The 27958-nt window shown below is 35.3% G+C and overlaps 1 protein-coding gene across 7 annotated transcripts in view; it reads left to right on the top strand.

Moving 5' to 3' along the window:
- Nucleotides 1–27958, top strand: part of PAM (peptidylglycine alpha-amidating monooxygenase) — a 159304-nt gene that overhangs the window by 120398 nt on the left and 10948 nt on the right. For 6 of the 7 annotated variants that reach the window (XM_083354550.1, XM_083354549.1, XM_083354546.1 and 3 more), the window contains 7 exons: nucleotides 4368–4685; nucleotides 8865–8994; nucleotides 12676–12792; nucleotides 14953–15025; nucleotides 15379–15589; nucleotides 16341–16541; nucleotides 26219–26337. In XM_083354550.1, coding sequence (XP_083210676.1) covers nucleotides 4368–4685; nucleotides 8865–8994; nucleotides 12676–12792; nucleotides 14953–15025; nucleotides 15379–15589; nucleotides 16341–16541; nucleotides 26219–26337 — 1169 coding nt within the window. The remainder of the gene's footprint in view (nucleotides 1–4367; nucleotides 4686–8864; nucleotides 8995–12675; nucleotides 12793–14952; nucleotides 15026–15378; nucleotides 15590–16340; nucleotides 16542–26218; nucleotides 26338–27958) is intronic. The other variant, XM_083354552.1, reaches the window with a different exon arrangement.

Below are 27958 nucleotides of genomic sequence, written 5' to 3'. Positions count from 1 at the left end.
TAGGAGAGAGACTGTGTACCAATGAATATTAAAAACTAAAAATAACTTTTTGAGGATCTCTTCACCAAGTGAGGTCTGATTTTAAGCATCAATCTCTTTTGAGGACAGACTGTTTAGTCCCTGAATCCAATATTTTCCTCACTTCTTCCACCTTCATGGTATTTTTATTATTATTATGTATTACTTATTAAATTTATTGGTCGCCCATCTTATCACAGAGTAGCTCTGGGCAGCTTACAATGTTAAAAGGATACAACTCTACAAAACCTATACACAAAACAAAATACTATAAAAATAAAAGTAATTATTTTATATAGATAATCTTATTTGAAAAAAAAATCTTGATCTACAATGGACTGAGTTCAGATCCATCTGTTCTGTCCTGTGTGTTCTGAATTATTCCACTCTGACTCAGAATTCTGTGATTGAATGTAAAGTATATCCATGGTACACTTCCAGTTTCAGATAAAACACCAGTGATGCCACGCCCTATTGTATGCAGTATCTGAAAAATACTGAACTTTTTCAATAAAATAAATAAATTTATTCAGTAGGATTGGGACTGTAGATTATGAAAGCCTACAAAAGCATCAGTAAAGTTAAATTTCTAGCATTTGATGCATAAGCCTTATAACATTTTTAAAAATCTCCTAGCCATCTGCTTCATTATTTCTAAATCAGATTTCATATTCTGTCCTTTCAGTGCGAGAGATGAGATGTATAAATACAGTGCTCAATGAGAAACAGAGCTTGCTGTAGTGGCAGTTTGTTTAAGGGTTGAAGCAATGTGGAATCAGCTATATTAAATACTTAATACTAGGGTGATCTCTATACAAAAGATATGTTTGCCTGTTGAGATGAGACAAAACTAAAATTAAAAAAAACATACTAGTTTTATTCCTGGAGAAAATCATTGAGTTAGACTTATACACCACTCCATAGTGCTTTATTAAAGGGATGCGGTAGCTCAGTGGGTTAGGACGCTGAGCTTTGTCAATCCATTAGGATAAAACTCCAGGCTGTGGGCAGAGTTTGCCTGCAATACTGCATTCTAACCAGTGCACCACCACTGCTACTTATTGATGTAAAATCCTTGATGTAACTGAGGAAATACTCCAATAATACCAGAAAGATATGGAAAGCATATAGGGATTCTCTGATACTTCCAATTAATATTTTATTTAAAAGAAAATGCATTGCATCTTTTAATTAAATGTGCCTAATGTAGCTACATTACAATGCAATTAAGATATTATAAGACACAGCAAAAACTGGAAGGGGAAGCATTTTTATTTTTTCTAAAAGTCGTGCCTGATGATTTGGCAGAGGATTTCAGAGATGAATCTCTACACCTAAAAATAGTCATCCCACTTGTCAGGAAAGCTTCCCAACTTTCTTGGCCTCTTCAAAGGAATAGGGGACACTAAACACTTGCAATTAAAATACTGAAAATAGTTCCATGTTCCATTCAGTAAGACTCGGGGAGTCTATTTTCTCTGTGGGATATTTAATTTTCTGATGAATATGGTTTGTTAATTTTTCTTCCTTTGCCACTTAGACTTATTTCCTATTTGATCTGCTCTAAAGAAACAAGAAGGATTTGGGAGGGAGATTGATAGTGCTGGCTTTATGCCACTGTCCTAATTTCCCTAAATAATTTGCTCAGATAGGGGAGATAATAACGACACCTATCACCTGCCTGATACCAGAAACTATGTTCCTATGTTCTTTATTTTACCAATCTAATTTTTAGGACTGACTTGCTGAATAAGCATTTAATTCTTTATTTTATCCTGATTGCTATTTATTGCAAGCTATTCCAGAGAAGGATGATTCCAGTTAGAGTAGGAAACATAGGGAAAACAGAAGGGGAAAAAACCACTACGGTTTTCATGTATAGGACTGTGGGTGTGTGATACATAGTATTGCAGCAGAATAACAAATATCATGCTTTAAATCAGAGCTTCCAGAGGGCTAATGAAAGGAAGCTGTCTAACACTGTCAAATGTGTTATCAAGGTTGGCTTAACACATTTTGTTCAGCTCCAATTTGCTTTGTTAATTTCATCAAATTGGCCATATTAACTGATAATTATTTCTTGACAGGAGATTTCACTTGGGATATTCCCTGTCAAAAGAGTAAGGCAGCAAATTTAGTAGAAAGCATTGAGACAAGACTGTTTATAAACTTGACAATCCCTCCTTAGGGTCGTTTCTAAAAAAAATTTCCTCTTTGCTGGTTCTTAATAATATATTTTCCACAAAACACTTGAGCTTAGCTCATTATTATTTGCATTTACTGTTTTTGTACAAAACTTAAAATATTTTATGACCTATAATTCCATAAATGATTTTTTTTTAAAAAAAAGACTATTAGGAATATTTAACATTTCCCTTAATTATCCTTTAAATCTTAAAGAAGTGCCTTGAACCAGCATATTTGTGAAGCTATGGTGAAGTTAGGGAAGTTGGCATTCTTCCTCGCTACTCACATTTAGAGTTCAAAGCAGAAGTAAAACATACACTCATTGATAATGATGATAATTCCAGTTCATACATAGGAGAACTGAGAAATAAGCTTAGGACAAATCTAGCAATTCACATGCCTTGAATTTTGCTGCTAAAGAGAACAAAATATTACTGAGGTTTTGTGCTTTAAAAAAATCTTGATTATTCCCAGTGCATTTTATTTTCTTCTTTTACGTGTCAAAGAACTCAAGATAGCGATCACAACCACTTGATCAAAGGGCTACTCCTTTTATCTGTGATACACATAAAAGTAGCAAAGCTTTGATCACATGGCTATGACTGTTTTTTTATTATTATTATTTTTTACACCTATCCCTCAAGATGCTTCTCCTGGGGTAGTATAAAAACAGTGATTCATTTGCAAATAATTTGTGATGAAAGATTTTACTGCAGTACGGATTGCTCAAGGGAAATGTACCTTGTTCATATTTGATGCTGTTCAAATGGTAGATAAATCATAAATATTAAACATTCATATAATATATAAATTGCTTGAATTTTCCAAGTTGCAGAGAGTTGTAGCCAAACCCATTAAAAGCCAATAAACTGAAAAAGATAGCTGTTAAGGTTTAGACTAAATGACTGTTATTGCTAATATTTCTGTTATTTAGCTTATTGGAAACTGATTTGAGTAAAAGCAGGGTGGATACTGTAAGAGATCCTCAATAACAGAAGTTGGGCTAAGACAAGTAAGTAGGCACAGGCATTTTTCAAGAAAGGTTTCCCCCACTCCCAAATTTCAGTAAATAATGTGTGATAAATTATGCACCATCAAGTCATGGTTGATTCCCAGCAACCCCCAACTTTCTCACAACGATCTATCCTTAACCTGGTCTTTTGGTGCATTCATTGCCACTGTAACTGAATCTATCTACCTTGCTGCTGGTCGTTCTCTTTCCTTGCATTTTTCCCAGCATTAGAGCTTTCTCCAGAGTGACAAGTATGAAGTAGGATAATCTGAGCCTCATCATTTATGCCTCTAATGAGAACTCTGAATTGATTTGATTATACATTTCTTTGCTTTCTTTGCTGTCCAGGGTATTTTCAGGAGTCGCTCCAACATCAAAGTTCAAACGTAGCAATACACTACTATATATGTATTCTAAGGTTTATTTATTTTTCATTTTCCACCAAAAGCATTGGGGAACCCTGAAGATGAGTTCGGGAGCCCGCCAGTCCCCATCTACAGATTAGTACCAAATACTATTAGAAATCACTGAGAATTTAACCGATATTCCCTTAACTACATAGGAAAGAATTTATATCAGTTGGAGAGATCAGATTAGTAAAATAGTAACAATAACAATCTGCTAAACACAGTGCCACAACACAGATAAACTAAAGATATGCTCAGTTACATATACATGACTTCTCCCCAGTATTTACTAGAAAGCAAATATAGTTTCTCTTGAACTGTTTTCTCATGAATTTCTGGAGAATGTAAAAAATGGTCATTGTATTTCAGGGTATAATTCAGTTTAGCTTAAACAAGTTTCAAAGGTAAGTGTAGCTCTACATCAAATATTCCTTATAAAATCTCTTTACGTAACTAGCTTCTTTTCCTCGCCTGACAATCTTCCAGAAAGTCTTCCCATGTCTGGGTTCTTACATGGACTTATTTGGTCAATGTAAATATTGTATCTATCTCTGGTTCATGCCAAGAATTTGTAAAGTTCTAACAATTGTGACCCAAGTGAACTTTGAGGAATAACCTGCTGAACTTGCAGAAAACATTTCCTGCTGCTTCTCCATCTGTTCTTTGTCAGCTTTGCTGCAGCATCTTGCACCTTGCCTGACTTGCCTGCCATTCTTTCCTCGTCTTTCTCTTTCTCTACACAGGTGATTTCTATTCCCTCATTTCCAGGCTGCTAGGAGAAAGGGAAGACGTGGTTCACCTGCACAAGTATAACCCTGCAGAAAATGCTGAATCAGATTTTGTAGCCGAGATTGCTAATGTAGTCCAGAAGAAGGATCTTGGCTGGTCTGATGCCAGAGCATTTTCCAAGAATGACAAAAGAGCTAATACCATTCTTGTCAGAGACAGAATCCACAAGTTTCACAGATTAGAATCAACTCTGAGGCCACCGGAAAGCAGGCATGTTGCTTTGCAGCAAAATAAACCCAATGTAGGGAACTGGGAAAAAGAACAGACAGGAGGTAGGTTTGGAGTATTTTTTATATATATATTTCATTATCCAGTACTGTGCTCCATATTGTGCAAGGTGAGGAGGAAACGTTAACTGATGTGTTTGGGGCTGAGTTTTAAAAATGTATCATTTGACACACCTTGTTTCAAATGTTTAAACGAAAAATGCATTCCATTCAGTACTGTCATCAGGAATTATTGAAACGATGCTCATATTGTATTTCTCTGTCCCAGAGGACTAGTATTTTTTTTTACTAGACATCTAAGCTGTGTAGTCTTGTCATAATTTTATTTCATCATATAATGATCTGTAGATAATTTCTTTATAAATTGGGTAGCTAAATGGAAAATACTCCATTTAGATACTACAAACGGAGATACTGTTTTGAGATTTCGATGGAAAACCAAACTGGAAAAAATATTTCTTTATTTTAATGAAAGCAAGCTAAAGCTTGTTTTTAAAACAATTTTATTAAATTTCAAGAGGAAATAAAATAAAAAAGAACAAAAAAGGGAAAGAATGGATATAAAAAGCGAAAATGTTAAAAAGTGAGAAAGCTAGCTAAACCTGACAAGTGCCAGATTTTTTTTTCTTACAGATGTTTATTTCACGCTTACATGAAATATATAATTGCATTTTCTGCATTTCTATTTATATGTTACCTTTCCAGAAGTGTAAGCATTATTGTTCTATATATAATATTGTTTTCTCCAGAAGCCCAGAGCTGGTGCATATGTTGCTGGTGCCAGCTTATCTATGGAAATAAGTCAGGATGCTGTAGTAGCATAAATCAGAGAAAGGAAATGTATGAAACAGCAACTCTTTTTTCTGATTAGAAAAGTTGTATTGATTTTTCTTCCATTTCCCAATAGAAGATTAAGAGCTGCAGTTAAACCCAAAAATGCAAAAACAAAAGAGTGCGAAAAATTCTGCTTTATTTACTTATTTATTTACTTAGTTTACTAAGTTTCCCATGGAGAGAAACTAATCAAAGAGAGAAGCAACCTAGAACTAAGAAGAAATTTCCTGACATGGAGAACAATAAACCAGTGGACCAGCTAGCCTTCAAAAGTTCTGATTCCCCCATTACTGGAGGCTTTTAAAAGGAGATTGGGTAGCCATTTGTCTGAAATGGCATGGGGTCTCCTGCTTAAGCAGGTGGTTGGACTAGAAGACCTCCAAGGCCCCTTCCAACTGTTCTTCTGTTACTTAAAATTCCTGAAGCCATCACTTGCCTCCTATTTGGGATGTATATAATTTGTGTGTTTGTACTCTTGATTTAAAACAGCAATGCCTTTTGTTACCTAAAGGAATTTCCTCAGATTATAAAAAGGAATTGGGGACAGGGGGTTAATTGCTAATATGGACATTATGGTCCTATATATGGAAAATATTTTCCATTCTATATAACAAGTGTGTCAAACTGGCAGCTCATAGGCCAGATGCATCACATACAGGCCACACCCACCCTGGCTCTGCAAAGGCAAAAAAGATCACAATACATCACATGATGCAATCGAGTTTGATACCCGTGCCGTAGGATTTATTCTGACATTGCACAGGAAAATAATAGCATTTGCTATTGCATCTCTACTCTGTTGAAAAGCAGCTGGCAAAAATGCTTGTTAATTAGATCAGTTTTTCATAATTACTTAGGGAAAATAACGTTATTTGTAACCTGATGAACAAAATATTAGTCTAACTGCAGCACAACTAACCCTAATTGCAGCCCCTCTTTGGAGACTGTTTCACAGAAAAGTAAAATAACAACTTTTGTGGTGTTACGCCAATGTAGAGATCATAAGAACAACAACAGCAACAACAACAACAATAATAATGTTGGAAGGGACCTTGGAGGTCATCTAGTCCAACCCCCTGCTCAGGCAGGAAACCCTATTCTTTATGGGTTTTGTTCATGCTTTTCATCTATTTGCTTATTATATTCTATAAACTCAGAAACTGAGCTACTGTACTAGGTAGTTACATGCAGATAACTGGGCAGGAATGTCTTAAAACAGACATGTCAAATTCACAACATCACGTGACGTTGCGTGATGTATCGGAGCTTTTTCTCCATTGCCGGCAACAGGGTGGGCACGGCTTCCATGTGACGCATCTGGCCTGTGGGCCGGCAGTTTGACACCCCTGTCTTAAAAGGTATATAAGTAAATTTTATAAATTTTAATTGTCAATCAAAATTGAAACCAAAATTAGCTCAAGTGATCGAAACAGTAGACCAGACCTTTTCATTAGTCATCATGCCCTAACAAGGATAGAAGGCTGAAAGAAAATGTTGTGAATGTTTATGTAAGAGTTTATGGTATAGTGAATATGTAAGTCATTATTATTATTATTATTTTGCTGTATACACACACACACACACACAAACACTAATGCTTTATGATTATGTTGCACTTGATTGCATTGGTTAACAAATATTGTAAATAAATTACTTGTAAATATAATAAATTAAAGAATTTCATTACATTCCTGGATATGTTTACTTCAAATCTTTGGGACTTATTTTAAAATTAGTATCACTATTATCTGTTTGGTGCTTTATTTTATCGAAAGTTTGTTTTTCTTTTGATTTGTAAGTAGAAAACAAATTGTATTTCTACTTTTGCAGCTAAGGTTTTCCTAAGAATAATAAGTTCAGTAATTTAAAAAAAATCCAGAATCCTGAAATAATGGCATTAACCAAGCAATCAAGGAAATACTAACTGAAGCATGCAAGTCTTGTACTGAAATAACTTTTTGCACAAACATATTTGGAATTGTTTTAATTCTGTGTATGCAAGGTTTCAAACAAGAAACTCTTGTTTGAGAGTGGGAGTAGGAAGAGAATAGAAACAAATAAAATTCAGCATAATTTTATACAGTTATTATAGACAATTTGTTTGGAAATGAGTCTGAGCAGCAGTCATCAAATTGTGGCTACTGCTATTTCTGTCAAATTGATGGAATGAGCAATTGCTGTCTCCCTCTGTTGTAGGCAAGCATAATGCTACTGACAGTTGACTTATTGGAATATGAAATATTGGCATTTACAGCATAGATGATATAGAAAGAATGTTGAGATGAGTTCATTTTACATTACGCTTCTAAAAGAAGATACGGTTTTCATGTCTTTGGAAACTGCTGGGGAACATGCCTGAGAGATCTATGCTGAGGCTGGTTTTTTTTTTTAAGAATAAACAAACACTGGCCAGGTTCATTCATTGCAGTTATATAACAACATTATAGCTTGCAGAGTTTTGGCCCCTCACCAGCCTAAGTATTAGTCCATTATAGTTGTGCAGCAAATCTTTGAAAATTTGTGATTAGCTATGTTGTAATTATACGATGGACGCGGTGGCTCAGTGGGTTAGGACGCTGAGCTTGTCGATCAGAAGGTCGGCAGTTTGGCGGGTCGAATCCCGACTGCCGCGTAACAGAGTGAGCGCCTGTTACTCGTCCCAGCTTCTGCCAACCTAGCACTTCTAAAGCATGTAAAAATGCAAGTAGAAAAATAGGGACCACTATGGTGGGAAGGTAACAGCGTTCCGTGCGCCTTTGGCATCTAGTCATGCCAGCCACATGACCACGGAGATGTTCTCGGACAAACGCTGGCTCTTCGGCTTTGAAACGGAAACGACTACCACGCATGTGCGGGGGAACCTTTACCTTTTTAATTATACGATGTGCATTATACCATGACATGCAAAAGTACAGACAATCCTCAACTTAATGACCCCAGTTAAGACTGGAATTTCCATCATACATTGCTGTGGTCATAAAGCAAGTCATCACATTACTAGGCCTGATTTATGTCCATTTTTACCACTTTTTTGTGAATTGCAAGATTGTTAAGGAAATCAAACAGTCCTTAAGCAAATCCAGCTTCCTCCACTGACTTTGCTTGTCAGAAACCAACTGGAATCTAGTTGCTATCACATGATCAGAAGCCACTACCACTGTTGTAAATGCAAACCAGCCTGAATTATGATCAAGTGACTTTTGGGAGTGGTGCAGCAATTGTAACTTAAGGGTGGGTTGTAAGTTATGTTTTCTAAGGCCTTTCTAATCTTGAACCATTGTTAAACATATGGTTGTAAGTTAAGGACTACTGTATGGTCAAGTTTTGTAAGAAGCACATACATTATCATAATATATAGAATAAATATATTCCTCATTGATTTTTTTTCAGGTTTAAAGATAGAAGAAGTAGCTGACTGGCCAGGCATAACCCTGAAACTAGGCCAGGTTTCTGGGCTGGCCCTGGATCCTAATAACAATTTAGTCATCTTTCATAGAGGTGACCATGTATGGGATGCAAAGTAAGAAAACCTAAGTCTATATATCCATCTTCAATGCTTTCGTGTTTATCCCTTAATCTCACTCTTTCCTGGCTCTTTGTGTGTGAGATCAAGTTACATCAGCTGCTTAAGCAGATGGTTTTATTTGAAATCACATTAAAAGAGCAAGATTTTTTTTTCATAATCATGTTCAATGGCTGTTAATTTAAATACAACTAGAAAAATGGTATGACATTTATCTCTATTCCATAATTTATTTAATAGGATTTTCATTTTTCATAATTTAAGCGAAGTTGCAATTTTCTGTGGAAGTTATGATGGTCGTTCTTAGTGATAACAGAGTAAAGGAACCTCAGCATTTGAACATTCTTGAGAGTATATATTCCAAATGCTTTATGACATTTTGAAAAACAAGTTATGCTTCAAAAAGGAAACTCATTAGCCATCATTACAAATTTGTGTTTAAACTTGAGCTATGCAAATAATTCAAAAGGTATCCTGTAGAAAAGATACTAAACCAGGTACTACATCCATGTAGTAAAACCATGTAGTAAAAGGCAGTAAACCAGGCTTTTGCAGTATTTCAGAGTGCTGCTTAAATGTAGAAAAAGCATGATAGATAATTTTAATGAATGACTTATAAGTTGTAAGAGAATAGATGGATGCTCATTACCAATGTACTTACTTTGTGGTTTCCATTTATGTTTTTCTGAAAATCCAAAGAGTCTTGCCTAATATTGTCTCCAAAATAGGCTTGTTTGATTGGTTCAGAAAATGTAACTGGCTCAAAATTACTAAGTGAGCTTCATGACTGAGCAGGGCTTAATTCTGGTTCTCCCTGATCTACATTTTAACACTTTAACCACTATAATTTATTGGCTGTTTGCTTTTATTTTAAAATATCCTTATCGTAGCTTAAGTTTTCCAAGTGGACCTGTCTTCCAAACAACCAGCCTATCTGAACTGATGGTGTTAATTTGAACATCTCAAAGCCCAAAATAAATAAGCAAATATTTTTTTGCTTATATTTGCCTGAACCATCCTCAGTGGCATGAGCATTTCAGTATTTGTCAAGGATGGCATTTTTACTCTCGGTAGATCAAGAGATTAGAAATAGAGTTACCTTTTCAACATAGCATAAAATAGTAGTAAGTGAAAATAAATGAGCCCTGTATATTTCTGCAGTGAAAATCCCTCAGAGATTTGTAAATATTTTTTTTAATAAGAGCGTATTACTAAGAAGAAGGCAATAACGTAGGAGAAAGAATGTTTATTATCAGATGGAATAGTTTCCTTCCCCTCCCTTGAGAATTGGCCTTCATTAACAGCCTTGACTAAAAATATGCACATAATCAGAAAATTAATGCACAATTATTAATTGGGTATAATATTCTTTATCAGTCATAGAGGCACTCAATTATTAGCCTTAGGAATTTGGTTCATCCTTTGTGGTTGATTGCTTCCCCATCATACAACAAGAAAGATGCAAACAGATTATCAGTGCTTCAGGCTGAGTACAAAATGGCAGCACTGTATTAATAATACATGAACATAAAAAGCTAAGCATCCCTACAAGTAAATGTAGCAGCTGCTTGAGAATATTAGGCAACTTCATTTAGTATTATCCATAGAGTTCTATGGTCAGGATCTGATGTGATGTGTCTATATCAGCTGTTCTGCCCCAAACAAGTTAAGCCACTGTCAAATTTACAAAGCAGTCTGTTCTTTAAATTGCTGCCTTTGGGGGTGCATGCTCTTTTGCTTGATAATTTTCCTCTATTCTGATGAGATAGCAAGTTCAAGAGAACCCTGCCAAATAACAGATAAACAAATGTTTTTGGAACATGCCTCAAGTCTGAAAATCTGCTTGTAACCTTGTTATCCATCTTGATAGTGTATATCTGAATTTTTCCCTATAGTAAGACTTTTTGTAGATGAATAAAATATTTTAATATGCTGTTGTTAATCCTAAACTTAGTCTTACTTGGAATAGAAACAAATGTTATTTAAGTTAATTAAGATTCAGTTTCTTTTATTTCTCAATATGTTAACAGTTTACACTGCTTTGCTCTTCTCCCCCCAACTTCCTTTCCTGGCTTTCCAGAAAAAACTCATTGTTAAAAAAATAAAACTGAAATTATTCATTCACAGAACTTCATAGATAAACTAAGTCAATTTGGTACTCTTGAATTTATGTAGAATATGTGCCCTGGATTCATTAATGTCATTTTAAGCATTTCTTCAGAAGGGTTTCTATAAATAAGAACAGTGACCTAATTAATGTAATAATAAAAAGATACTTAAAAGTCAATTAATTTATGTAAAATTGTTAAAATTGTAATTGTTCAGCTCCTGTGGATTTTTCTTAATTGCTATGTTGTGGGTTGATTCTGTAAGGAGAATGTAAGAAATATGTTTCTTATTACAGTATTATTTTACATGTAATTTTAGTAGTTTGTATTTTGTGTTGCACTCTAGCATTTTAGTTATAAATATATGAGAAAGAATAATAATATGCCCATACAGTTAATACTATACTTCAGTCAATGCCTAATGCTTATATCAAATGACAACTTGCAATGAGAGGGATATATACAGTAGTTAATAATTTCTCTGGGGATAATGGCATGAGTGTTTATATCAAGCGTATAATTCATAATGATCCTAGAATAATTTTCAAAATACTCTAATTCTAGTTTAAAATAGATTGAATTACTTAAAGGTTATCTTATGGTGTATACGGTGCATTTAAAATCAGGTATTACTTTGATGTAGAAACTGGAGGGCGAGGGAAGAAAATGTAAGGTTCATATTTGCTTGTGTAAGTGTGTTTGTGTATACATAGTGTCTAGTAAGAATCTACTCTGAAGGCTTTTCCATGACTTTTCATTGTATCTGATATAATATTTGAAAAGGCATCAAAAAAGCCTTCAAAGAAGTTTGTTACTAGACAGCCGTTTCCATAATGGTGAGGGTTATGCTGACAACATGGTAACACAAAGTTCAAATGTATACAGTTTTAAAATGTAAACTTTGAGTCACATCAGTGAGAAGAGGACAGTATAGATCTTTAATGCAGGAACACATATAGGTTGTTAATAGAAAGACCTGCAGGTTCCTGAACGAAGCAGACACTTGATATCAACCTTTAGAAAGCTATCTTCCTAGCTTTCCAGCTATTACCAGGCACCAAGGGTGTTACCTAGTTGGATAATGAAATGTCTGCAAGCAATCAGCCAAGCTCAGAGTATCAAGGACTCTTAAAAAAACCTCTGAGTGAGAAATAGTTATAAAAGAAAGAGTCTGAGCTAGGAAAAAATTTAATAGAATCTAAAGAACTTAAAAGAATGTTCACGGTTTAAAAGAAGCACTTAGGGAAAAACATTAAAGCCTTGAGGGATTGTGCGGTCGATTGAGATCTTATGGTTATTTGGTCTTTGGAACTGATAAGCATACTTTAAATTATTACAGTGTACTATACTCACAAATTTGCTGCCATATTTACTTGGATATTTCCAAAATGAATGCTACATTGAACATAGCCAGTCATAAAATAGCTTTTTACTGAAGACACAGTAGTGAACGGCCAGATGTTAATATTCCAGGCCAGAATTCTAATTCATGTTAACTAAAATGTGGTCCAACAAATTTTGAGAAGGCAGTTTTATACTAATATATATTTCTTCCTTTTTTTAACTTTAGTTCATTCAACAATAGCTATGTTTATCAACAAAAAGGACTTGGACCAATTAAAGAAAATACCATTCTTGTAGTAGAGGCTAGTACTTCAACAATTCTTCGTTCCAGAGGAAGAAATATGTAAGCTCTTTAAAAAAAACTTTGATGTATTCTTTGATCAGTTTGAATTGATTAATTCTGTTTTATTGTAATAATCTATTTTTGTGTTGAAATTTCTTCAATTTGGCCAGTCTATTTGGAAATGATTCTTATTTTTGCCTCTACTGTTTACTGATTCACATAAACACAACTCCAGTCAAAAATAAGTATATAATATGTCTGTCTATCTGTCTGTCTGTCTGTCTTGGAGAAAAATAGCAAGGATACAGAAAGTTTGCCAAATGACTGCTTATACTTGACCTGGCTATAAATATTATGTGAGATGGATGTACTTCTATCACTCAATTACATACTGTGGGATGGGATTGAAAGTCATCCTGTATTCTATTTTATTGCTTCAGTGTGGTGCAAAAGTCACTTTTCTCACATATCTCACATGTTCCTTCTAGACATGAAATAGGTGTGATCCTCTATCCTGGATCAATCTAGTAAGCAAAGTAGGAATCGTTTCTCTTCTGTATTCCCTCTAGATATGTATTTGTTTTCATGCATTCTGTAAACAGCAGTTCCAAAACATTCTTATACTTGAGTGACATGATTGATTGAATAGAATTTTTGAGATGAAGATTGTGATAAGATTGACCTTTCTTTACATGCAACATACTGTTCTAGCTCTTGGTAGCTTTTCAGTCTGTATCATTCCTGCAAATTAACCTGAATGTTATTGCATGCCCATCATCCTTGCAAAGCTTTATACACTGTCAATTAAGATTCATTAGGGAATTTTAAGCTGAATACATTTACAAGGCTTCCCCGTGATCAAGAATCCTATCTTACCAGGACTTTCAGTTGCAATGAAATCTGTAGACATGTTTAGCTGAATATGCTTTTACTATCCAGGGAACGTTGATTGTCAACACCTGAAAGAATAAAGATGTATTGGAAAATTGTTGAGGCTGGGATTTCTTTGCATACCCTTTGTGTATTTTCATAAAATAATTAAAACCATTGCTTTTGCAAGTTGAATATCTACAGAGGATTATACTTTCTTAAATCATCTGTTTCCTGTACCTTTAATAACCCAAATTAAAAAGTTCAGATACAATGTTTATTCAAGGGGAGGATGAACCCCATCAGTTAGCTTACCTAGAAAAACTTCCTACTTCTTTTACATATTATCAGCTAATCTAATGTTTATAATATATTGGCGGGATTAAGGGGAGAAAGCTTTTCAGATAAATAGAGTTATATTTTTTTCTCCATAAATTAATGTTCTTGCCATAATTCAGTAGTGTTCGATATTGTCAAATGCAGTATGCTTCTAGACCAGCTGTGGGATTTAGGAGCAGGAGGCATGACTGGTCAATTCCAGTTGGAGTTTACCAGATTAGTTTCAGTAATAAGTGTTGGTGGATTATACAGGGGATGAAGAGTTCCCTGATATTTTGGCTGTTCCTTTTCACCCATCAGTAGTTGGGAAAGAAAGTATCTATGGTTGCCTCTAACATAACCTGGATGGAATGCTTCCTTTCCTAGTGACTTTTATCTGATTATCAGTTTTGAAGTGGAGTAATTGTAGCCCCATGTTGACACTAAATGGAATCAATTATTTGCAAATTACAGAATACAGAATAACAGAGATGCAAGAGACCTTGGAGATCATCTAGACTAACTCCCTGCTGAAGCAGGCGGCCCTATGCCATTCTCGACAAATGACAAGTTGTAGGACAAGGAGTGTCAGAACCTGGGGGTAGAGTTAAAAGTGAGATCAGCCTAGAATCTCTATGTAGCCACAAGCAAATAAAATCCACTCCCCCCCCCCGAATTCTGCTGACCCTTATCTAAATCTAAGCAGGTGCTAACTGTTAGCTGAAAGGATTCCTGTGCATAGGCACAATTAGTAATAAATAGGTTTATTAATTGGACCTTGATATGTAGACCTGACCTTCGCATCTGTCACAGGTATAATACTAAAGACAGGAACTAATTGAAAAGAGAAAAAAAGAAAAGGGCTGCAAAATTCTTATTAATTTTGGTATTTGTAACATGTCTCTCAAAATAAGATAACACTAGGTCCATCTCTTGAAACAGCTAAACAATTGAATAAAACAACTAAACAAAACCAGTTGTTTTTAATTCTGCTTTGTTCCTCTAATTAATATTACTTTCATTTATTCTCAGGTTTTATTTACCTCATGGCTTGAGTATAGATAATAATGGTAACTACTGGGCGACAGATGTAGCTCTTCACCAGGTATGTAGAAATAGTTTCTATATTAACAAGAAAATCTAAATCTACTGTCGTTCTGCCTCTAACTAACACTTTGGGTATATTTGTCTAGTGTGGTTTGAGGAAAATATTTGTCAATATTTTTTTACTGTATTTGGGTAAAATACAGTCAACCCATGGGCTGACATGTTATACAAATCCTGTGAATTCAGTTCTTACAATAGATTTTGTAATGCTCTTATGAATATTAATGTCTATACAGCTGTTCTCTAAAGAAAGATATATTCTACAGGTCAAATGTTTGATCTTCCTGTAAGCTATAGCATTTTTGTATTAGTTTCACTTAAGTGAAGCTTTTTATTCTTTTACATTGTTAGGTGTTCAAACTGGCATCAAATGGTGTGGAATCTCCCTTGCTGACTTTAGGGAGCGCTTTGCAACCTGGAAGCGACAAATTTCACTTCTGCCAACCCACTGATGTGGCAGTGGATCCAACAACTGGGAATATTTATGTGTCTGACGGCTACTGTAATAGTCGTATTGTTCAGTTCTCTCCAAATGGAATATTTGTCATGCAGTGGGGAGAAGGTATTGGATAGAAAGTTAATTCTTTTTTTTTCCTCCTTGGAGAATAGCTATATACAAAATAAAGTTCAGATTTTGCCCTCCTCCCGCCCTCTTAGTCACACTGAAATCCAAGATTTGTGGGTATAAGGCAGTGTTTCTTAACTTTAGCAGCTTTAAAATATGCAGAATTCCAACGCCCTGAATTCCGAGCCAGTGCTGGCTCGGGAATTCTAAGAGTTGCAGTCCATGCATCTTAAGGTTGCTAAGGCTGATAAAATATTTTATAACATCATATTTTTAACATTAACACATTCTTATTGTATAAGGAACCTAAATTACCATTGATAATTTAAGTGGGTAATAAAAAAGTATTAAACCATGTTTTTAATCATTTGGATTTTTGGATTTTTCAAGATACAGATATTTTAATTCTTTTTACATACAGCCGTCTGTTAAATTTAGTCACTAACCCAAGAACAAGGGGAAAAGGTGCTTAATTATATCTGTTCAGAGACTGAAAGTTCCAGTGGTTGCTTCACATTTTTTTCTTCACTTTCTTTTTCTTCAAATGCAGGGCTCTTCAAACTTGGCCCTTTTATGACTTGTGGACTTCAACTCCCAGAATTCCTCAGCCAGCATGCCTGGCTGAGGAATTCTGGGAGTTGAAGTCCACAAGTCATAAAGGGGCCAAGTTTGAAGAACCCTGTTCAAATGTGACCATCAATAGTAGCTTTATTTTTGTCATATTTAAAATAAATATCTCTTCTTTCAGAGACTTCTATAGGTCATGCTAAACCGGGTCAGTTCAGCATCCCTCACAGTTTAACTCTTGCACCTGACTTCGATCAGCTATGTGTAGCAGACAGAGAGAATGGTCGGATTCAGTGTTTTAAGCCAGAAACAGGCAAATTTGTGAGAGAGATCAGACATCCATCATTTGGAAGAGAAGTTTTTGCAGTTGCTTACACTCCAGGTAAATATGAAAAAGTGTTGCATCGATCATTTCTATTCTTGGTCTCTGTGGCTCTTTGAGATTTTTTCCTACAGTTTTTAAAAAATTAAAATTTAATTATTGTCAACACATGCAGATTTCCTTTTTCAGTGCTCGAGTTTCATAAAAACTAGTAGTCAGGAAGAGCTTTCCCTATATATATGATCAAAACTATGTTTGTTAGCCATTTATTAAGGAGAGAAGTGGAACTCCAAAACAGAACTTTTGTTAGAAAGAAAAATAGAGCCTAAATGCATAGACTATCTGCAATTGATTATGAATATGACGTAGAGAAAGGACAGAGGGTGTTAACCTAAGAGAAAAGTCCTGTATTTTTTCAACTAAACTGATGTTTCTTCCTAAGCTATATAAGACTTCATAGTATTGAAGTCATATGTTCTGCTTGATACCATTCCTAATTTGCACATTTTTTCCTAAGCCTTTGGAATTTTTCTTATAATTTATTGATTTTTAACAATTACAATCTTTAGTGCTTGGTAAAACAATGTGTTGTCTAGGTTCACATATTTAACATTAACTTCTTCAATATAAATCTATTCAGTACTGCACAATCCAGTGTTTTTTCCCCTGATCCTCCTTTCTTCCCCGTATTTTTTCCATTTTCCCCCCGATTACACAGTTACAATTCTTGCTACTATTGATGCATACAAAGTTAAATATAAACATCCTCATCATATTTTACTAATATTATACAAATAACAATAGTATCAATTCATACATCAATATGCTGTTTTTCACGTTCTTGCTAAAATTTGATTTCCCATCAATATTTGAAATAACTTTGTCAGTTATGATTTTCTCAACATTAATTACATTTATATGGCTAAGAGTTTTATTCATATCAGCCATCCTCTTATTTTAATATTTTCCATATCAAAAAGGAAAAAAATGCTATTTTAATTCTAAATCACATCTTTCATTATAAAAGTCTAATTATATCTAAGGGTCATCCGTTCTTTTAATCATATTCAAACAGATATTTAATCATATAATGCCCTCTCTAATAGGTCAAATCTTCTTCTTTTTAAGTCTAACTCTCACTTTCTTTCTTTGCTAAGTAGCTTTTCACGCCAAGGCAATTAAATCACCCAGGAATTTTCTTTCTATTTTTGTAAAAGTTGCTTGGCATGAGGAAGACAATTTAGGTAGGGTATTTGGGGTTTTTTTGGGGGGAGGGGAATTCCGCCCATTTATATTCCTTAAGCAACTCCTACTTTCCTTCTCCCTCAATTTCTCTTTTCATTTTTTTTTCTCCCAAGTTGTGACATTTCCCCTGACAGCTCTATATTCTATTTTTTAAAATCTTTCTTATCATCAGGTATATTTTGCAGACCTAAGGGGCAAAACGCCTTTTCCATTTTCGTTGTTATGGCTGTCTTGCAGTATTTTATTTGTATATGACAGTTTATATTTCCCTTCTTTTATATTTTCTGTCTCTGGGTTAATTTCCTCTGCTTCATCTTCTGATTTCTGGTTTATTTGTTTCTACAAATTTGTTCATACAAATTTTCTAGTTGTAGATTTAATTTAGAGATTTGCTCATTTATATTATCTAAATTGTTTTTAGTTTCATTGTGGTTTCTTTTTGTGTCCTCTTTGTGTGTGACAATTGTTTGGTGAATTAGTTGTAGCAGAGAGTATATTTCCTTCTGAAAGGTGTTTATTTTTTCTTGAGGCATCATTCCTGGAGATCCTTGATTAGCCTGGGTGGGGTCTTCAAGTGGAGGTGCAAGGTATATTTTCTTACCACTTTTAGCTGGGTGTAAAACATCCATTTTGTTTTTCCCCTCCAGATAATCTGTCAAAACTTTTATGTTCTCCAAATACAAGTCTTGTCTACTATCACCAAGCTTAATAAGAGTAGAACAAAGTTTCATCTAGTTTTCTGATCTTTATGTGTAGCCTTTGTAATCCAATAGGTTCCAGAATATGAGTCCAATCCTAAAAGCACTATTTTGTAGTGATCCTTTGTCTGAGGCATCCAAGAATTGTCGATGAGGCAAGGTTGTAATCCACAATGTTCAAAGTGTTCAAAATGTTTAACCACCCTTCATTTGCTGACATCTGGCTGTACTATTTTTTAGAGGAAGAAAGAAAAGCTGCTCTCACAATGCTACTTTCTCTATTAGATGTACAGTAATGTTTACAGTACATTTATAATGTATACTTTATACATTATATAAACACTACACACACACACACACATTTATTTTTTTAGGGAGGTGGTGGTGGGCGGGCTGATTACACATTCTATGACCTGACAGTTAAATTGTCACAGAGGTATGTAGGTTCTTCCCACCTGTAGCCCTTACTCTGATGATGTCAACAGGAGGTTGACAAAAGCTCAGTGATTAAAAGGCTCTTTTGTATCCCGGAGCTCAGTAGCTTTATTGGCTTTCTAAAATGAATGAATGAACCTTTATTGTCAAAGTACAACTATGTATACATTGAGATTGGCTGAGCCTCCCCTCCTGCCCCCCCACCACAACTCACAGTGACAACAAACCCACTATCTTGTTACACCATTTCAGCTAATTGCACAACACACCAGCCTTGCAAGTCAATCATACATAAAGTTATTTCCCGTTCAAGAGCCTGACAGCCCATGGATAGAAGCTGTTCTTCAGCCTGTTGGTACGGCTGGCTATACTCCTGTATCTCCTACCCGATGGTAGGAGAGTAGAGGTACCGACCAGGGTGTGAGTCTTCCCTGAGAATTTTTCTCACTCTTCCAAGGCAGCGAGCCCTGGCGATGTCATCCAGTAGTGTCAGGGGACAGCCCACAATGTTTTGTGCTGTGCTCACTACCTTCTGTAATATTTTTCTATCCGCGGCTGTCAGGCCAGCACACCAAGCCACAATACAGTGCGGGAGGACGCTCTCTATAGTATACCGGTAAAAGAAGGTCATTAGCCGTTGTTCTACCCTGTTCTTCCGCAAGACCCTGGGGAAATGGAGTCTCTGTTGGGCCTTTCTGGCCACCTGGGTTATAATGACTTTCCAGGTAAGATCTTCACAGAGGTAGACTCCCAGGAATTTAAAGGAGGAAACTCTCTCCACACAGCCCACCCACCCACCCCGATGTAAAGTGGGGCAGGTTCCTCTCTTTTCCTCCAGAAGTCTAGCACCATCTCCTTTGTCTTGCTGATGTTCAGGTGCAAGTTGTTCTCTAAACACCATATGGATAGTTTTTGTACCTCCCCCCTGTATGCTGTTTCATCTCCACCTGTAATAAGACCCACTATGGTGGTACCATCTGCGAATTTAATTATCTCAGTAATGGGTCGGACGATACACAATCATATGTGTACAATGAGTACAGGTAAGGGCTAAGCACGCAGCCCTATGGTGAGCCCATGCAAAGCTTCAGGGGGGTGGATAAAACAGACCCAACCCTCACTGTTTGTAGCCGGTCCCTTAGAAAATCTTCAATCCAATCGCAGATAGAGGGGGAAAAATTCAAGTCAGTCAGCTTTTCAATAAGGATGCTCAGCAGAATGGTGTTGAAAGTCGAGCTATAATCTGTGAAAAGCATCCTGACATAGCTTCCAGGTTTGTCTAGATGGCTTGCTACAGAGTGTAGAGCAGTAGCTCTATACCAGACATGTCAAACACAAGGCCCGGGGGCCGGATGCGGCCCGCGAAGTGGTTTCATGTGGCCCGCGAAGCCATCCTGGAAACAGTGAGGGAATGGCCCCCACTGCCTTGGCCCTGGCCCAGAGACCCTCCTTTTGCCAGAGACCCTCAGATCTGTCCCACTCCTGCCCAGGCCCCCATAGGCACCTTTGATGCGAACGATGTAGAGCTGGCCACACCCACCCAGTAGGCCATACACACTTTAGCCACACCCACCCAGTAGGCCATGCCCACCCAGTAGGCCACGCCCACCCAGCCCCCTGAGGGCAACTGCAATGCTGATGCGGCCCTCAATGAAATTGAGTTTGACACCCCTGCTCTATACATACATACATACATACATACATGCATACATACATTACATACATACATACATTACATACACACACACTACACAAACACACACAATTAGTATAACTGCTTCATTTCTCTCTGTTTTTAAACTGGAAAGTTTTACCAATGCTGAATTGGTTTTCAATTTGTCACCAGTACTAGCCTCAGTTCCTCACATATTTTTACTTGAAAATGAGCTGCTATTTTCAGTATCATCCCATATCTTCTATAACAAACATGCAAAGATATGTATTCATTTCTGCTTTTATATACACCACTTTTTCATTACTAATTCAAGGCAAAACAGAATGTCTCTCCTATTTATCGCCAAAGAAAACCCCAGCCACGTGAGATTTGAGCTGAAAGAGAGAGTGCTTGGTTCACACTGAAATAGGAAGTTAAGCATGGGTCTTTCTCAATCCATATCAAATACTTTAACAACCTATTTGCAAACTCATTCTTTCTTTGTTATTCAGTAGTCCAAACATTCCTCTGTTTTCTCATTTATGAAGTCATTGTTATTTTCAATATCCTTGGAGATGTGCTTCACAGAATGCGTGTTTGCATCATTTATTATATTTCATTAGTTCTTCAGTGCCAGCTGGTCTTTAAAAAAAAGTTACCATTTGAGCAGCATTTTCATTTTTTGAAAGGAGAGCTGTCATTTTTCTCATAGTTTCTATGACATTGATCATCATCCATGCAGGTCACTGCTTTGACTTTACATTTCCTAGCTAGCAGAATGCAGTTTGGCAGAGTTTTGTCCCAGATGTGTGACAGTTAGCATGCTGGTTTCACTTAACTAACAATGGAATTTAGAGTTATCCGTAAGGCCACGGAGATAGGGGAGAATAGATGCTTGATTTTCTCATTATGTCAGAGTTTGTGCCCTGAGTTGCTTTAATAGAGGTAATCATAGAATTCTGGGAGATTTAAAAGAGATTCTATAAGGCCCTTAGTATTTGGTGGGAGACCAATAGAGATTCCAAGGCTAGACTGCTAAATTAACACACACCCCACCCCCCAAAAAAACCTAGAAGGTGGCAATGGCAAACCTTTTTTGTAACATTACCAAGCAAACTGCATGGAAGCAATTGAGGATATCTTTATTATACTATAATTAGAATGTTTCCTTCAATAAATTTTATTCTGCACCATTCACAGATGGTTATCCTAACTACATTGACTTGTTGTTTCCCTTTCAAGATAGTTGACTATTAATTATTGCCTCTAATAAGTTGAATACATGCTTCATCGAGGTTTTTACAAATACTTGTAGGAATAATTTATCTTGCTTGACCTTTGTCATATTCAGATCTTAGCACTGTTACTTTCGTTATTTGTCTATATTACAAATCAATACTTTTCAGCTAAATTTTCTATGGATAATGGTACAGTATTTACTCTGAGACACATTTCAAAATATTGATCTGATTTGAAATGTCTCTATGATGTATCGTTTGTTTCAAAGATAAAGATAAAGAAATTGACAATATCTTTGGTAAGAGAAATGACAGGCTTATCTAAGAATATATTGGGACACACAGCTACTTTTTAAAAGTTATATTCTGTCCTTTCAGCAAAATGTTTCCTTAAATTTCTTAAAGCTACAACCCCCTTTTTTTCAAATATGTAGAAGCCTGTAAAAGTTGGGCTGCTTTAATGAATAGAAGTACTACTCCTAACACAAAATCCAGACCAGTTCTTCTGAAACTCAGCCTTAATAAAATTCAGTACTTAAACGTTTTGCAAGTACATAGATAAACAGTGTAAACCTAAATGCATTAATTCAAACAATAAAGATGTATCTTAAAACTCCTGATCAAAATTAAATAGTGTTTCATTAATATGTTTGGACTAGTTTAGTCTGAGATATAATAAATGTTGCATTTCTCAAAAGAGAAACATATTTTGGTAGAAGGGCATAATCTGTGCCTCCATTCCCCAGTCTTAGATGTGGCCCTCAGAGAGCCCTCAAAATTATTCCTGCTGAATTATAAATTGTAATGTGATAGAAGTGGAAAATTACTAAATATATGTCAAGTAACCATGTCTTTAACTCAACCTAAATGAACTAAATACATTTAGTTTTTTTAGCCTGGTCCTTCTATTTTGTTATTTATTTATTTATTTATTTAATTTTTATACCGCCCTTCTCCCATTATCCTGGTTTATTAGAAATACCAGAGAAATATACAGCTGTAGATAGATAGAAAGACTAAATTGCACAAGATGATTGGAATTCTTGATGTATTTTTTAATGTAAATTGCAGGTCTGACTCCAGCAGAAGGTAGAGCAATGAGACTTGGGCAACAGAGGAACTTAACCTAATTGAGCCATTTCATTAACTCCTAAGTTTATATTAGAAAGTTCAGTTGCAAATTGTAGGCAACGTTCGGCTATAAGAAAAGTAGTAATTATATATATATATATATATATATATATATATATATATATATATATATATATATATATATATATATATATATATATATATATATATATATATATATATATATATATATATATATTGCTCAAAAAAATAAAGGAACACTTAAACAACACAATTTAATTTAATAGTAGGATGTCTTATTTTCTGTTCCCTTTATTTTTTTGAGCAATGTATATACATACATACATACACACACACACATACATACATACATTACATACATATTGATTCTAGGATTCATACCACATTGCTACTGCATGAAAACCAAAGCATAAAGATGCAGCTACTGATTACTTGGGTGGTGTGATGGCTCAGTGGTTAAGACACTGGGCTTGTTGACTGGAAAGCACTGCACAATGGGTGAACTCTTGTTACTTGCCCCAGTTCCTGCCAACCTAGCAGTTCAAAAGCATGCAAATGCAAATAGATAAAAAGATACCACTTTGATGGGGCTTTATGTTTCACTGCACATTCCACTCTGCAGTCTGATGTCACACTGGCCACATGACCATGGAAAAGTTTTTGGACAGCTCTGCCTCAATGGCCTTGAAATGGAGATGGGTACCACCCCCTAAAGTCAGCTACAACTAGCAGAGCAAAACAGGGAACCCTTAACCTTATCTTTTATTGATTATTTAACCATTTTATGATGTAAAGTTTAGGGAGATTGTTTTCTTTTAAGACAGAGATGATTTTATCTCTTTATCTGAGATCTTTCCTTAATAGATCTTAATAGTTATTGACAAAGAAGCAAAAATCATCTATAAATATAGATTTCTCTCCAAAGGTGAAGAATAGAAATCAGAGTGCTATTTTTTCAAATGAGACATACTATAAACATTTAATATGTCTCCATTCTCAGGCTAAAGAAAGTTATCAGAGAATAGATATCTAGGCTCCTAGATATTGAATATCAGATATCTCCTAGCATTTATCCAAATACAATCTAACTACCCTGGGTAGAAATGAGCTAGTGACATAACTATTCCCATTTCAACAAAGTTTTTTTTCCTTGAGATTAAATACTAGCTTCCTTTCTATATTTTTAAATAAGAGATTTAGTTACAGGTTTCCATAGCTGGTTGAACGTGCTATGTACTTACCTGCCTAAAATCCCTATAAGACTAAAAAAAATGGGGGTGAGTGATATTAAAGAGTTTTAAAAGAATGTAGTGGTGAGAACTTAAATCATTGAATCCCATGAAGAATTTTTAGGCCATTATACAGTATTTATTTCTAGAAAATATCTTGCCACAGTGTTTGTCAGTCACTCACTCTACTGTAAGAACACATTGTGACAAGGCTGCCCTCTTATGTTCAGTGGACTTATCTTGATTAAGACTCTGACCAGATTCTTTGTGGTAGTGCTTTACTGGAAACCTGTTTGTTTTGCTTACAATTTTCAGTCAATTTAATGAAAAATAAACTGTGTTAAAAAATCAGAAGATAAAGTTGGGGGGGGAGTGGACTTGGAAGTGTATCAGTTTTACCTCCATCTGGGCTCCAGTCCATCCTTTATACTGGACTTGAGCATATTGTTTTTGTAATAATAATAATAATAATAATAATAATAATAATAATAATAATAATAATAATAATAATAATAATAATAATAAAGTAGTAGTAAAGTTGGAAGGGACCTTGGAGATCATCTAATCCAACCCCCTGCTCAGGCAGGAAACCCTATACCATTTCAGACAAATGGATACCATTTCAGACAAATGGAAAACACTTCAGACAAGTGTTTGCTTCTACTGTTTTAGAACTAAATGTTTCTGTAAAGCCATCACAACACTGTCTTATCAGTAGCCCTGAGCTAAACATTATCCATTTACAAGATGTAAATGATACCTTGAATCCTAAAGAGAAGAAGTAAAAGGAACATAACAGAACTGTAACATTTCTTGGGACAGTGTAGGAGATTCCATTCCTATATATATAATTAATATTCAAGATGCTTTTCAACCCTCTGGAAAGGCAAAAAATTCTGGGAACGTCTAGCTTTTATCTCTATTCATACTAGTGAGGACCCCAGACAAAGAGATAGATGTGTGATGTGTATATTTTATTAATAAATATCCTGTTGCAGCAATTAATTTTTTCCCAATGTATTTTTCTCCTTAAAGATTATACTACTTGCACTCTGCAAGGTGTGCTAATTATCTCCTAATAGTCATAGCTAAAAGGAGCCTTGGTGGAGCAGTGGGCTAATGCCTCCTTAAGTAACACCAGCTGCCTGCAATTAGTGCAGGTTCGAGTCCCACCAGGCTCAAGGTTGACTCAGCCTTCCATCCTTCCGAGGTAGGTAAAATGAGGACCCAGATTGTTGGGGGCAATAAGCTGACTTTGTAATAATGCCACTTGGGGGGCCCCCAAAAGCCCTAATAAGCAGGCATATACATAGAATGAAGGCTATTGCTAAGCACATTTAATTTGTGCTTAGATTGTAAGCCGCCCTGAGTCTTCGGAGAAGGGCGGGATATAAATGGGATTAAAATAAAATAAATAAAAGTTAATATTTGTGTGATGGTACAAGATTGTCACTATTAATTCACTGTTGCAAAAGCAATGAGCTCATGTACATTGGTAGTTTTGTTGATTTTAAGAGTACTTCCTCAAAAAGGATTCTGTTAGACAAGAAACAACTTCAGAGTTCTGAAGTTCTGAAATCCCAGACCTGATTGCAGAACAGTAAAGCATTCTACAATGCTTGGCTTACTGGTTTTAGAAGCATTGGGGTTCCATTTTTCCAACTGAGAGAACACTTGCTTCATTTCTCCTCCTCCTGACATTCAGGTCCCTATGAGGGGAACCCTAGCATTTTATCATCATTCCAAACAAAATGAACATGAAATTTGTCAGTTTGCCCCTTCTGTATAGTAGTAGATCAGCCAAAATGCAAAGTGTGGTCTTTTTTTTTTTGTTCTCTTGTACCTTCTTTTATATGGTGTAGTAAGAAAGGATTTTTAGTTCCTGCAAAATCTGCAGGATGGGTCAGGGTGGATTCTCCTCATTCTTAGTATTTCAAATCAGCAATAGTAAAAACAAATCACAGGTGGCTTTCAACACACAACTGAGCGTTGGGGGAATGAAAACAGTAATAATACGGATATGTAACTTTTCTCAATTGTGTATTGTTGTGCTTAGACTGGATTGTAAGAAAGAATAAACCTTTCATTATACATATAATATTAAAGTATGAATGTATGTTTATAGGTGGCCTCCTGTATGCAGTTAATGGGAAGCCTTACCCTGGAGACCGGGAGCCAGTGCAAGCATTTGTGATGAACTTTTCAACTGGAGAAATCATTGATACTTTCATTCCACTTAGAAAGGTAACACATTGTGAAAATTAAGTTGGTATTATTAAAAATGCATGAATGCTTTTTTTTTGTTTCTTTTCTATATCTTGTGCACATTTCAAATTTCATTATGAAAAAATCTCAGATTTAAAATAATCTTTTATGGATTTATCCCTCTAACTCATGTAATGGAATTCTTATGTTATAGAATATCACTAAATAACATATCAGTGCAATCTGGTACTTGACCCTAAAATGTTTAACCTAACAACGCATGGGATTTGATGTTTCAGAAAAAAACTATTTTGAATTATTTATTAAAAGAGTTCAACCAAAAAAATTAATATGCAAGACAAACTACTGCAATAGTATTTTAATAGTAATGTGGCAATAGCCAATAAAAAATCAGCATATATTTTCCCTTTAAAGATTTTCATACTAGGTGGTCCATTGGACTGCATCAATTGCTTCATAAGATGCTTCCTTAAATATAAGTAATGCACTAAAGACTGGATTAAATCTAGAGTTGTCCTAAGGATTTTGGATGTTCCTCGATGTGGGGGAGCAGTGAATTCAATAACTTTTTATTTGCCAAATTCTGAAAGCATTCTTAGTTAGCTAAACCAGAAACAGATGGTATTGCACTTTTTGGATTGCCTTTTCTATTTTATAGTTGAATTTTCCAAAACTAAAAAAAAGATGGTAAATTTAAATACATTGATGAAACTACTTCATTAACCTGTGTCTGAGAATCAGCAAATTCCTGTGGCCAGAGAATTATGAAACACTATTAGAAAAACTTTAAAGCGACAATGCCAACTAGAGAGAAAAATATGTTCCAAAGAGAAAAGCTGTCTGTACAGAATTCTGATTTCTGGATCCTAACAATGTATTGTAAACATAACAGGGCATGCATGAATGTATTTGGAAATTGGGGTTTTCTATATTAATACTGGACCAAATTTGATGTTATTGCCTTATTGTTGATTCGAGTTTTATAGGTATGATTTACATGAAATACAGAATAGAAATATGAAAATACAGAATAGAAATTAATAGTCTCAACTTGATGCTTTATAACAGTTGAAGTGCATGCATTGGTCCTCTTTAGCTTTTTTTTAATCTGCAAAATAATTCAAGGAAGAAAGAGGAAATGGTCTTCCAATATATTTCAATGAACTCTCCATTTTCTACTTAGCTTTAACTATACTACATGCAATATCTGGCTCAGAGTTTATGCAGCACACAGTGGCTTATTGTCTCATATAGAAAGGCTTTTATTTAATTAGGCTACAGCCACAAAGTGATAAGAGTGCAGGCCAAGAAATAAATTTGATTTGTTCATGTAGGAAGAGAAGAGAGATTTCACTGAGGGCAAGTCACTACACTGTATTAGTGTTTTCTGTTATTTTCAGCTTGTCTGTAGCTGCCACTATGCATGTAGAATCAGCTTGCTATCAGATTAAAATTAATCAGTATTCTAGGCTTTCGTCTGCTTTGAAAACTTAAAGCAAATGTCAAGCACACTTGAATAAATTCCCTTTTCCACCTATGTGTTCTTCTGATTATTGAGAATAGGAAACAAATAACATTGTTTAGTAAAAACCACCATCTATCTTATCAAAAGAATGATGGTTTAGAAGCAATCTAGGAT

The sequence above is a fragment of the Vipera ursinii genome, assembly GCF_947247035.1.
Source record: "Vipera ursinii genome assembly, chromosome: 2".
NCBI lineage: Eukaryota > Metazoa > Chordata > Lepidosauria > Squamata > Viperidae > Vipera > Vipera ursinii.
Note: the sequence above shows the minus strand (reverse complement) of the source record. Positions and strands in the feature narration are given on the sequence as shown.